Source organism: Neopsephotus bourkii, unplaced genomic scaffold (assembly GCF_033783945.1).
Source record: "Neopsephotus bourkii isolate Nb327-2 ecotype Australia unplaced genomic scaffold, CSIRO-AGI_Nbou_v1 NB_369, whole genome shotgun sequence".
In the NCBI taxonomy this organism is placed as follows: Eukaryota; Metazoa; Chordata; class Aves; order Psittaciformes; family Psittacidae; genus Neopsephotus; species Neopsephotus bourkii.
The window spans coordinates 1043595-1057142 of record NW_026900875.1 but is presented as its reverse complement, the minus strand read 5'-3'; the positions used below and the strand labels follow the sequence as shown (position 1 = coordinate 1057142).

The 13548-nt window shown below is 39.0% G+C and overlaps 1 protein-coding gene across 1 annotated transcript in view; it reads left to right on the top strand.

Annotated features, from left to right (window-relative positions):
- Positions 1 to 13548, top strand: part of PSMD1 (proteasome 26S subunit, non-ATPase 1) — a 69312-nt gene that overhangs the window by 40171 nt on the left and 15593 nt on the right. Inside the window, exons 17-19 of the mRNA XM_061348769.1 lie at positions 2873 to 2987; positions 5105 to 5221; positions 13090 to 13192. Coding sequence (XP_061204753.1) covers positions 2873 to 2987; positions 5105 to 5221; positions 13090 to 13192 — 335 coding nt within the window. The remainder of the gene's footprint in view (positions 1 to 2872; positions 2988 to 5104; positions 5222 to 13089; positions 13193 to 13548) is intronic.

The window sequence follows — 13548 nt, the reverse complement described above, 5'->3', positions numbered from 1 at the left end:
GCTGAAAGCTTTACAAAATCCTACACACTGTTGCCAAAGGTTAGCCCATATAAATCCCAACCCACAACTAATAAAATTAATAAAATGTGAAACAATCTTGTTCTTGTGTACTGAAGTTTTGTTCCTATAGTAAGAATTTTTACAAGACTACTCTTGCTTCCTCAACCCACCTGAGTTTCTACCTTCTAGTTCTCTATTATGTGGGAAGACACTTTCTGAGGAAAGCGGTGGGGCCCTGTTAAGTAGCTTTAATTCCCAGAGTGGATTTACAGAAGGCCCCCTGTCAAAATACTCAACTGTTTTATGGGTATATTTGAGATAAAAGCATTTAAAAATAATGGCCACAAATAATTTAAACCTGGCTAAGGATTCCCAAATCTATTAGTGTATATTAATCCTGATTTTATAATAAAAACTGTTTTGGAATGTCTGAGCCTGCAGACACAAGATGTTTCCAAGTAGTGATTCTATAGAAGCCAGTTTTCTGAACAGCAGTTTTATGGCTCATGCTTCAAAGTGCATAACCACATCTTTGCCAGAAAATGTTTTTTCTCTTCTTTGGGTCGTAGTCTGCCTGTTTAACGTTTGCTGAAGTAAAGCAAACACAAAGCTGTTAAAAATCTTTGTGCAAGAGCTGAAAGTCTTCTGTGCAGCTGAATGTTTGGGCTTATTTATTACAGGATTTGTGACTTCTGCTCTTCACATCAGATCATTAAAAGAAAACCAGAACAATACAAAACACCCACCACATTGTCAGCATCCAGGATGTTATTTGAGCAAGAGGCTGACAGTTTTACATGTGTTTTTTAGTTTATAGTCTTCACTTCTGCTTGCTTGCAAGACAGAGTTGTTCTGTTTCTCAGCTCTTTCCCCTTACTATTTGTCATCACAGCTGCATCTTAGAGGCAGTAGTTTCTAGGAAATTTGTGTTTGTTCCTTTCTTCTTTTATCTGTTGGAGTTCTTTTCTGCCTTTGTGCTCAGGGTTTCTTTTTTGTAAGTTGGTAGTAGTAGTAGATGGGATTCTTTTCCTAAAACATATAGGTGTTTTAGGAAAACTCATGAAGAAACAGATTGTTGGAAGCAGGGGTGAGGGCAGAGATCTGGGTACTTGCTGCCATTACTGCTGGAGGGTTGAGTAACCTCTGAAAACTGTGTGCCTTTGGTTCTCTTCAGCAATTTGGTTAGAGGACTGGAGCCTGTGTGGTGCTGCCTGTCTGCAATCAACTGGAGCAGGGGAGAGGAATTGAAAGAGGAGTTTAGGACTAGTTGTCAGAGGAGACTATGGGAAGAGATAATTTGAGTAGAAGTTAACTGATTTTCTGTGTAAAGTAAAAGTGAAGTACGAGTGTGTGTGAGCATGTCTTCTGTCCCTAGGCACAATGAAAGAAAAAAATTAAATAGATTATTGCTTAAGGTCTTATTTGTTTCTGTTTTCTATGATTCAGGTATTCATTTAAGTAAAACCGGTACTGGGACATACTTTGCAATGAATTTTCGACCTCTTGAGTTGTTGAGTGCTTTAATAGACACTTAATGATTCTACATGGTGCTGTAATTCCTGTGTACAACAGATACTGTGCCATTCTGCAACCTCTGTCTTTCAGTATAGCAAACATAAGAAGGTGTTCTTGGCTTTCCTCTGTATGTTTCAGTCTGAAATCAGTTTGTAGTCAAAGAAAATGGCTTGCAAGGCCGCTTTTAGGATTGTGAATATGGCAATTAAAAGCTAGTCTGGGCTGCAACACACAGTGAGATGGAGGGGATAACCAGGTGATGTACACTTTGAAAACAGATGTAATTATATCACTCGCAATTTGTAGTTTCTTATACTGCTTTTTCATGAGCATGTACTTGCCAGCCTCATTCCTGCATTGCCCTTGTGCTCATAGTGTCATGAGATTGGGTAAATTTAACCGATTAGCTGTGCCAGAGTTCAGTTTTGCTTTTGCTGCATTAGAAATGCTGAAATTGGTATATATAGCGTACAATATTATAATGTGGTTTGTGTGGCATCAAAATTAGTGGAGTGATAAATATGACTACAAAGACAGGAGGGAAATAAACGTATTCACACCTGTAAATGAGTTCTGCCTGACTTCAGAAATACTCAGTATTCACAAGACTGTTTGCATTGGCAACATGTGCTTCTTTTATGAAATTAAGGGTTCCTTTCATCTCCCCCAGCACTGGGCTAGAAGTTTTGTTGCTGTAGTGACCAAATAGCACACCAGTTCCCAGCTGGCAAAGAATGAATATCTCTTAAAAGGCAGCAACATCACAGCATGATATTGTAAGGAGGCAAGAGTAGATATCACTGATAAACTGATCAGAAGTGTGTGTTGTACCAGCATTTCTTCAGATGTTTAGATTTATAGCAATAGGTGGGGTGAGGAGGAGATAGCAAAAGCAGTGATTGTGGAAAGGATTTGGGGACTCATCAGCCTTGAAGGCTGGTTGAATACTGGAGTTGAGGTTTGTGTCTGCTGATGGGAGGTTTAGTACTGTGTGTCTCCTTCAGTGTAAATCTCTGCTAGTGGACTGTCTCACAACAGTATGATCTCTAGAGATAAAGACCTCAGTCTTCAATAGATACATCATTCTGTTGGATCATCTTTTAAAGGCAGAAAATATGCACTCACAAGGAAGACTTTAGCAGTGAGAGCTGTATGTGGTATCTGCAGTGATAGAGAAGTTTATTCATTTGCGCTTCCCTGTTCTCCTCTTAATCCATTTGTTCCACTCCACTGGTTTTGAGAAATTAAAAATATATAGTGTGGAAGGACAATTTTACATTTTCCAATGTGAACAGAGTGAAGTCTCCATATTTTGAATAACAACAATAATAACTTCTTTTTTTCCCCCTTTCTCTAGGACTCCTGAGCAGTGTCCGAGTGTGGTTTCTTTGCTGTCAGAGAGCTATAATCCCCATGTGCGTTATGGGGCTGCCATGGCTTTGGGTATCTGCTGTGCAGGCACTGGAAACAAGGTGAAGACTAGAAGCATCCATTGCCAATACTGTTTCTGCTCCCTCCTGACACATTTTTGTGGAAATGTCACGCACACATACAGATTTCTCACACATGTACAGTGTTAGCCAGGTGGAGCAGAGCAGTACTTCTTTGAATTCGTTACCTGTCCTGGGCATAGAGATTCTTTTGCTGCTTATACAGAATAGATAAAGTAGAAGAATGTTTTTATACATTATTGCCAGATTCTTGGAATTTTGTCTTCAAGACTTTCCTTAGAGTTTTCGTACTGTCAAGATGCCACTGGGCTTTAAATGTATGTTCAGTACTTCAAAATCAATACTTCTTTGCCCTTGGAGTTGATCTTTTAGAGATTGCTTTATGGGGAACAAGGGGGTCCCAGTGTCAGAAAAATAGCAGGTGTTTTGCATAATTTCTAGCTCCTTTATTCTGTCCTGTGATATGCAGTTCATGGAACATCCATGTAGTATTTGAAAAATCTCATGCTCATCTGTATCATCCCTTCCTTAGCTAGTATTAAGCACTTGGTCTGTGACTCTGATACACTCAGCTCATTTGCTCATGTCCTCAATTTAAGTATGGACAGGAGAGAGCTCCATGAAAGGGATTGCCAAGTGATTGTCTGCCTTCTATAAATCAGAAGATCATATAACAGATTAAAAGAACTCTTTGAGCTTCTTAGGGTGGATGTCTGACTGTTACCTCTCCTGTTCCAAAGAGTATGTAACAGCTTGCTTCACATACCATTTCAGGGTGCTTTTAGAAAGCCCCTGTTTTGCCACAGACCAAATTTATCTGTGCAGCCTATTGCTGTACAAATGACTATCTTAGTTTTATTCTACTTAGATCTGAAAAGCATGATTGCTGAAGGCTGGCTGAGCCCACTAACAGCTTGCTTCGGTTGAAACTGGTGGTCTTGGTCCCTCCTGCCATCTTTTGTTCTGTCTCATGTCCAGCTCCCTAGTGAGCTGCTTCAGACACAAGCTCACAGAAAGCTGACCCAGATAGCAACAGCAAAAAAGAGAACAATTCTCCCTTGAATTATCAAGTTGGAAAAGCTCACAGAGAGATGAGAAAAGGGCTGCAGCTAGCACAGGGAAAGGGGAAGAGCTGGATAGCTGGAAGAAAACTGATGAAGGAGATACCATTTTCATAACAGTGAGTTAAGATGAGCTCACTTGTCCAGAATAATGTGCACTGAGGACCTTGCATATTTAGAAATAAATTTGTGTCTGTAATAATTCTGTGTATATTTAAGTCATGGCTTGCAAAGTGGCAGAACTGTAAATGGAGATCAAAAAATGTGCCTATAGAGATGATTTAGTCAGAGGTGCCTGTAAATCCCCTATTCTGGTCTTGGGTACATCTGAGCAGCATTTATTTCAAAGGACTCTCTTAAAGCTTTTCATAATCAATGACTGAATTGAAAGGAATACTTACGGATAGATCATTATGGATCATGTTCCTGTTGTACCTAGCTGGGAAGTTACTGAATTTGAAGAAGTAGTAGAACATTTTGAAATATTTGAAAATCCTAGATTTGCTATTTGAGGGCTCAGAGGCAGCCTACACAAGGATTTGAAATGAATGCATTCATGTGATGCTAAAAGTTAAAGGTTCTAACAGTAAAGTGAATGGCCAAGAATTTGGGATCTGGATTGTTTTACCATCTCATTTTCTAACCTCCAGCATGTTATTGATATCTCTGGTTCCCTTGTTCTTATGTAGAAAATGAAGGTAATGCTGATATATTTTGTTGGGAAGAATGGCAAAGAGAGTGTACGAATAATTTATGTGTCCTGTTTAAGGCATGTTTTGTTTTAATGTAATGAATGCATCTGTTGCTTACAACAACTGTTGTTTATCTGTTGCCCTATTTTTGCAGGTAGGTCTTGTATCATCCATCACTTGTTTTTGGTGGGATTTTTTCTTCCCGATTTTTAGAGTAAAGTCCACAGAAATAAAGTTTTCTGCTTCATTTACTAGGAACAGGCAAAATATATTAAAAATATATCTGATGGCCTCAATCTCATAACCTTGCATTAGAGTACTGAATCCTGGGATACTGAAAAGAATGGTATTAATTTTGCAACTGCTTATTTCTTTATTTTTCTAGGAAGCAATTAATTTGCTTGAGCCAATGACAAATGATCCTGTGAACTATGTACGTCAAGGAGCTCTGATTGCATCTGCCCTTATCATGATCCAGCAGACTGAGATTACCTGCCCAAAGGTAGCGTGGCATACTTTACATACCAGCTTGTTAGGTGGAAAAATGGTCTCGGATGTGAATCTTTAGTGCTTTTCACTCCATGTAAGCATTGTCAAGAGAGTGCATGTGTCTTGTAAAGAGCCAGAGCTCAATTCACAGCAGAATGCTCCTGAATGGTGCAGAGCATGCACTTTTGAATGGGTGAATGATGCATGCTTACCAAAACACACTGCATTTTAACTCCAGGTGTTACAAGAATAAATGCTCGTTTTTACAAGGTCTAAAAGCATTTTGTAATGATATGAAAGTGACCGTCATCCACTGACATGCACTGAGTCCTGTACGCTTGTGATTTATGTGAAAACAATTACTTAGTAAAGAAATTGATTTTGATGACAGTAAACTTGGATGTGGTCACCAAGCCAGGAAGTCCTGTTATAATTATGTTTCTTTTGTAGCCATCAGGTGGAACAGTTTCTTCAGGCTCTTCAGGAGAAACAGTTTCTGCTGTCAGAACTGGCTTAGTGGCTTAATAGCAAATATTCTTTAATGGAGTTTTTCTTTTAGCTCAGAAGGCAAAAAGGTTTGCATATGCTGTGTTTAGCTTTTAAAAATAGATTGCTGTGTGAATATATGACAGATGATGATATGCAAACATTTGTACAGACTAAAAGTCCACATTAATAGAAGCTCTGAGATTCCACGTTTCATAGGCTCTGATGAGTGCTGGGGCAGAGCAGTAGCTAGTACTTTGCTACTCATCTGTCATATATGGGTTGCTTTTATTGATATCATTTTAGAAACTGAACTGTGATAAAACAGACACTTTTTTACTGCATTTGGATGGGGAGAAAGAAAAAAACCTCTTTTTTCTAGTGGAAGATATTAATTTTTTTTTTTTTTTAAGTTAAAAGTTAAAAACCAGCCGGTTACTTTTTACTTATCAGCATCTGGAAGCATTGCTTATATTACCAGAATTATTCAACTGAATAAGCCAGTGGAGAACATTAAAGTTATGTTGGATCCCCTCGTCTTCCAAGATACAAAGTCTTAGTAATGTGAAACTAAATTGTCTCTCTGTGGAAGAAACTGCAAGTATGGGATGAGATGTATAGTGTGGGGTTCAGTGACTTGTTCAAAAATGGGGAAAGGACCTGAAAAAGCTTTATGCCAAAGCCTTGTTTCAGCCAAAATTTGTTACGTAATACAAACGGCAATTCATTACCCAGTCATAGAAACACTGCAGATATTAAAAAACAATCAACACCCCCCCCCCCCCCCAAACCTACAGATTATAAAATAGTAAGTAATCCTGAAAATATTCTGGTAATTTAGGAACTAGGCATAGCATATAGATGTTTTACTTGTTTTGAACACCCCAGAAGTTAGTTATAAACATCATAGCTTCTTGCTCAAAAGTAAGAGGAATATTTTGAAGACTGTGCTGCCAATTAAGTTATTTATTATCCATGGGAAACTTTTTTTGGAGCACTCTGCCAGTTTGAAGAAAAATTATTTTACTCTGATGTGAAAGGGTGAGCTCAGAAACCCAGCCATTTTTGGATTACAGTGACATATTTTAATCTGATTAGATTCCTAAGTGGCACACTGGTGCACTGTGTGCCAAAGTGTCTAACCTGATGTATGTGAGTATTTGCATTGCTGGATAAGCAGCTAGTAAGAGGAGCAGGATGGTTTCATATCCCACAGTCTGTACTTGTGGTCTTGGAGATACAGAGATGCTGAATTTTACATGTCATCATCTCACTGCTGCTAAATACTTCATGATGCTTTGCAAGTGAGAGATGGTGATTTTAATAAAGATTGTGACATATAGTTTGACCAGCTTCCTGTCATGACTTTTCTGTTTTGTCTTTTCTGGGTTTTTTTAAATTATTTTTTTTAACTTCTTATTTGTGATCTTTGGTTTAGAAAGACTTTAAATTCTCTAGGGATAATTTGGGATGAAGATGGTAGCAAACAATCTTCATTGAATAGATTTAAATTTTTCAGGAATAAAATAGCTTCAGAGTTTTGAGAGCTGAGTGTTGTGGTGCTGAAATGCCATCAATGAACAGATATTAAAGAATCTAAGTAATTTGGTTTAAAATAAAACATCTTTATTGTGAGAGAATGTAGGTGCATGCCTTTGTATCACCTTTGCTGTGATTTCCTTTGTATTCATCTTCCTCTTTGTGGTATTGTTCACTTTTTATTTCACAAAGCAATTTAAAGAGTTTCAGTTAAGAATTTTAAGAACTCTCATTGTATGGAGGTCCCTCAAATTTGCAAGGTGCTTAAGTGTCAAAAGGGGCAGCAAATCTTGTGTAAAGCTGATTTGGACTCTTTGGAGTGGAAATGCAGTTCCTCCATGTGCAGCCAGCATGATTTTTCCTGACCTCTTGATACATTTAAGAACCATAATAGTGCAGGATACAGAACAATAACAAGTTTATTTTGTGAAATGGAATCCTAAATTACAGATGTGATGAGGTCATTGTAACAAAAATCAATGACAACTTCATTATGTATTTGTGACCTGCAGAGCAATTAAGACAGCAATTTTGGAGACAAATCACATGTCTGACAACTTGAATTTAATTTACTTTTTCCTGGTTTTGTGTTAAGATAGTCATCGGGAAAATGAGAAGACAATAAGCAGGGTCAAGGCTTTTCCTCCATCCTCTTTGATCATCTTGGCCTACTATCTTTAAGATGTAAAGAAACCAGAACCAGATTGCCTTTTTTTTTTTTTTTGCTTTCATTTAGATTAAATACTAGTATTTGATAGGATGCAAGAATGGGGGGTTTTTTTCTATGTTCTAGTAGCACCTTCACATTCCTTCTTGTAAGCTTGTTACTGTTAGATGCTCCTGCATACTGTATACTCTTTCAAGAGAACAAACATATGCAGAACAACTTAAACTTTTGAAGAAGACAGGCATAACATGCAAGCAGTTTAAAACCTGTTTTCTTAATAACAGATTTCTAAATACACTTGTTCTTAAGAACTTGCATTTGCAAATCACATCGGACACATCACCTGTTACTGTTTTCCTTAGCTGTTTACTAGGTCTTCACAATATCATAGGCTTCATGTGCGTGAATGTTGACTGGTGGAGAGAGAAGTGCTAAATAACCTGATAAATGACAGCCCCTCAGGTTTGTGGTAGGAAATGGTGGTGTACCACTCTCACATCTCAAAGCCTGTGTTGTTTCCTCAGTGTTTCCAAGGTTGCACATTTGGCTTCATTTGAAATCAGTGGTGTATTGTTTTGGTCAGCAGTGATTACCGAATGGTGTGCGTGTGTTGTTAGTAAAAACAAAATGAGTCACTGCCTACGTTTTAATGTTCCTCCTGGAAGTCACCAAAATAAATTTCTTGGTAGCATTTCCAAATGCTATGAAATTTTTAAAGTGCTTGAAGATTTCAAGGGAGAAACAGAGTTTGTGGATTTCATAACTTATTAAATAAACTCATTCAGTAGTTTGAGATGTGCTTGTTGCTGTGGTCTGAAGGAAAAATAATAGCAGATTAAAAAGCTGTACTAGACAAACTCAGGCAGATTTTGCTTCAACAGCTTAAGAAATTACTGCCTGTTGACATCTTGCTCCTTTCTGTAGGAGGTGAGTGCCCCAACAGCAAAGGCAGAACTGAGCTTTTGTCTCTACTGCTCTTGCTTTCTCCAAAGAAATGGAGCAGTGACTCCATGTGAGGATGACACCTTAGAATCATAGAATCATAGAATAGTTAGGGTTGGAAAGGACCTTAAGATCATCAAGTTCCAACCCCCCTGCCATGGGCAGGGACACCTCGCTCTAAACTGTATTACCCAAGGCCTCGTCCAACGTAGCCTTGAACACTGCCAGGGATGAAGCATTCACAACCTCCCTGGACAACCTATTCCAGTGCCTCACTACCCTAACAGGAAAGAATTTCCTCCTTATATCCAATCTAAACTTCCCCTGTTTAAGTTTGAACCCATTACCCCTTGTCCTACCACTACAGTCCCTAATGAAGAGTGCCTCCCCAGCATCCTTATATGCCCCCTTCAGATACTGGAAGGCTGCTCTGGGGTCTCCACGCAGCCTTCTCTTCTCCAGGCTGAACAGCCCCAACTTTCTCAGCCGATCTTCATATGGGAGGTGCTCCAGTTCCCTGATCATCCTCGTGGCCCTCCTCTGGACTTGTTCCAACAAATCCATGTCCTTTTTATGTTGAGGACACCAGAACTGTACACAATACTCCAACAATACCTTCCTGAACCATGGCAGCTAGAGCTGCCAAAGCAGGCTTTCCCCAGCAGCAGAGAAGTTTTTCAGCTGGGATGTGATCCAGTTAAGAATACCATCCCTGTGAAGCATTTGGTTTATAGGAACAGCCTGAATAAACCTGCAGGTCTGCTGTGCATTCGAGTGTTGAGGCACTCTTTCAGTCTGGGGTTGCCTGGTCTGTAAGTCCAGGAGGGGTAGTCTCCCACCCTTTCACAGAACTATTTTGCTTCCACTGGTGTTCCTGGTGGACTTGTTGTCCAGATGTTTAGTTCATCTGCGCTCGACTAATGTACAAATGAGTAAGAGCTGTGGAAGGCATATTAGGTGAGGGTGCTCACAGGGTCAGCTTACTATGACCAGGGGAGCTAGATGACTTCCTCTGCTAGACCTACCTTGCCATTCCTGAGCAAGGCGTTTCTGCCCTCTGTTTCCAGGTGCTGCTCTACCAGATTTTAGATGGCAGCGTGAACATTAGCAGTTCTCCTGGAGGTCTTCTTGCTTCACCCAGCAAGAACTCTGAAGATTTGATTACAGTGTAAATTACAGATTACTGTCCACTAAACGAGCTTTGTAACATCTCTCTGTTTTTGTAAATATTACAAATTGAGAAGCTGAGCCCAGAGTCACAGGAATGATGTGATATAAACAGAAGCACTGGAATTGTACTGCTCAGCTCACCCAGAGTTTTACATGTTGTTTTAGTGTCTCTGTGTCTGTCACAAATAATACCTGAAGGCTTTGGTTTACCTACTCTGCATGTGGTTGCCCTTGATACTGGATGAGGCCCTGTTCCAGGTTGCAAATGCAAACAAAGGTATTTTTGCAATGTACATGAGGTCAGGCATAAGAAACAAACTATTTATATTAAATGTGTAAACCTCAGAGTAAGCTTTTATAAATAAAAATCAGGAGAGCATGAAAAAGCATAAATGGAGTGGAGCAAGAGCAGAGTGTGGTCAGTATATCCAGAATAAACCCTTTATCGTGCATGCAGTATCTCCCTTCCACACATTTGTCTGTGGCTGCCCTGAAAATGTACGTTGCTACTTTTTCTTAGCTTTAATAAATGCAAAGAGATTTTAAGTCAGCTCCTTCTGGGGACATGAACTAGTAACTGAGATCTTTTTAAAGCAGAGGGAAACTGGTGAACAGAGAGCCATTGTTAGCACACAAACTGTTGGACTTAGCCTAAAAAATGGAAACAAAAAATGGAAATGGTTTTATTGAATGTCTTGTACTATACTGGAGAAGTGTTGTTTTGTTAAGGTTGCTGCCCCTGTTTAAAAGTGGCTGACTACTATGGTGCTTCATGGTTGTGAGACTGTCCATTTGTGTGAAACAAAGTAATTTTAATACAGTCATGTTTAGCAGGTCATGATATATGAATGTTAGTGCCTTCTGCTGTTACAGACTGACTTAAATTTCATCAGGTTAGATGCCATAGGGGCTGAACGAGTTGAGGTAACACTACAGCTGGGTTATAGTGGTTGAAAGAGTGAAGGCAGGAAAGTTATTAATTGGAGAGTGTTATTTTAAGACAGCTTGTGTTTCAGACAGTGTGGTGAGTTAACAAGAATTGAGAACTATTTTGCAGAATATCTGCAGTTTTCATCTGAACTGTTCATTAAGTATGTAGAACAGCCAAGCAGCTGGTAGGTTGGAGAGGCAACCTTTGTTTTCTTTCCATCCCAGACATTGGACATAATCTCTCAAAGGTATGGTCTCAACTTCAGACTGCCTCTGGTAAAAAAATTCACACATAAAATGTGGTGAAATTTATTGCTAGCATTACCTCAGTTGCAGGATTACCTCATGGCTCTAATGTGCTTTTACTTGGGAACTTGATCTCATGCTTTGCTGAGAAACCTCTGCAGCCTAATTTATGCCCTCAGTCAGATCTTCTGTTTTGATATTTTTTTTATTTGTTGTTGTTGACCTTGATGAATTCCAGTGTAACAAAATGTTATTCCCAGCACAGTTCTCATGTCATCGACTCAGTTGTATGAAAGTGTTTTTCATGGGTGCGAAAACTCTTTCTCTAAGTAGTTTGAGATTCCCAGTGCGACCCAAGACAGGCCACATGTGCTGAACTGATGCCTGAAGGCTGCTTCTGGTGCTCAGTGCTGCTCAGCCTTAGCACAGCTCTGGAGCTTGTGGTGTCCTGCGTGGAGGGGTACCACCTCTTTGCTAGCTGCTGTTATCAGCCAGAAGGACCTCACAAGTATTGTAGTTTCAAGCCTCCCTTTGCTGGGAGCATCAGAGGCTGTGCTGGAGAACATTCCTAATGGTAGCATTGGAGCTTGGCCTCTTTGCCTACAGCAAACACCAAGCATGTTTCACAGCTGAAAAGTGGGACCTTTCTTTAGAAGCTTATCCCTGAGCAGGTATCACTGGTGTCCCTGGAGAGGCATATACTCTTTGGATGTGAAAGGTGGCTAGGGGGTTGTGTGGTGTTAGTGTTTTATACTTGGAAACTTTAACATTTTCAGTACTAGGAACTGCCCTGTGTCTGGCCCTGCTGCCTTAAGCTAGAAATTTGCCTTCTCATCTATGGCTGCAAGTGTAGGAAGAGGACTTGGAATACCAGCATCAAAGTAGGCTAGTAATGGGGAGAAGCTTATTCAAGCCTTTTTGGAAGATGTCCTTTACTTTTGAGCATGTCAAGTGAAGGCTTGGTATTAAAACAGAAGAAAAGAGAACAGGAAGTCAAGTGGTATTTTGATTAAAATTAATTAAGGAAAGAGGTATAAAGATTCTTCCAGACATGCTGTGAATGTCATGCAGCTTCCCATGTTTTGACTGATTGGGATTTTCTGGTCTGATTTTTCAGCTGTAGAAGTTAATTGAGCTGTATTGTTGCTTCACAGTATATATTAAGAGAATAAGTTATTAATTTGAGATAAAGCCTTAGATATTGCTGGATGTGGTACTGTTCTGTCTCCACAACAGTTAGTGAACCAGTGAAAGATGAAGCTGTGATAGTAGTATGAGCAAAGATTTAGCAATTTCCCTTACTAATGTGTACTTAAGATATTGTGCTGAACATACCAAGGCATAAGCTGTTAATTTACTAAATATTTTCATTAATGATTTTCATTTAAAAGTAACACAGTTTGCTGATGACTCACCATAGGGGCATTATCAATACAGCACAAATACTGTACAGAAAAAATGGAATACATTTCAGATTTTCAGCAGTAAGAATTGGAGGAGATTGAATACAGTTGCAATGTCAAGCACCTAAGAACATGTAGTAGTTCTTGCTATAAACTTACCTGTTGGTCTTCCAGTGGTACTCCAGAAGTTCTCAGGCTATTCCTGTAAGGCATACAAAATGTGGTTTGGATATGCAGGTTCATCCTGACAATTTTAAAATTGCTGTGTGGGTATCTTCAAGTGGGGAAAACAACTTACTGGTGTGTTATTATCAATTAAAATAAATTATAAAATAATTAATTATTAGTGGGATGTAACTAGTAACACTAGTGACTAAAGCTGTTGGAAAAAAAACATTGTTCTAGGATGCAGAAATCTAGGATGCTTCTGCTAAAGACAGAATATTTGACCCATGCAGTCAGTTTTATAATCTTTATTTTTTTCTCATTTTTACCCAGGTCAGCCAATTCAGACAACTCTATTCCAAAGTGATCAATGATAAGCATGATGATGTTATGGCAAAATTCGGAGCAATCTTGGCACAAGGCATTTTGGATGCAGGTAATTCCTCAAACTTAAAGCAGTCAAAACTTCTTAAACTTATTTGCTGTAATTGCAAATTTCATTTGAGAGATGAAGTGCTGGATTTATGCCTGTCATGTAATAGCAGAAGACATCTCAAATTTCAAGTCATTTAGCTAATTAAATAAACCCTGTTTTATACTTTCAGCTTGTATCAGTGTGCTTCTTTTAGGAGAGACTTAACCCAGTCATGGGGCAGAATTCATGTCCATAAATCTGGACAAGTATGATCTTTTTGCTCTAAGTTTGTTGTAACCCCGATATATATATATATGGATATATACTTTGATAGGTTGCTCCTTTATTTTTGTAAATAAGCACCTGCTCCAGAAATT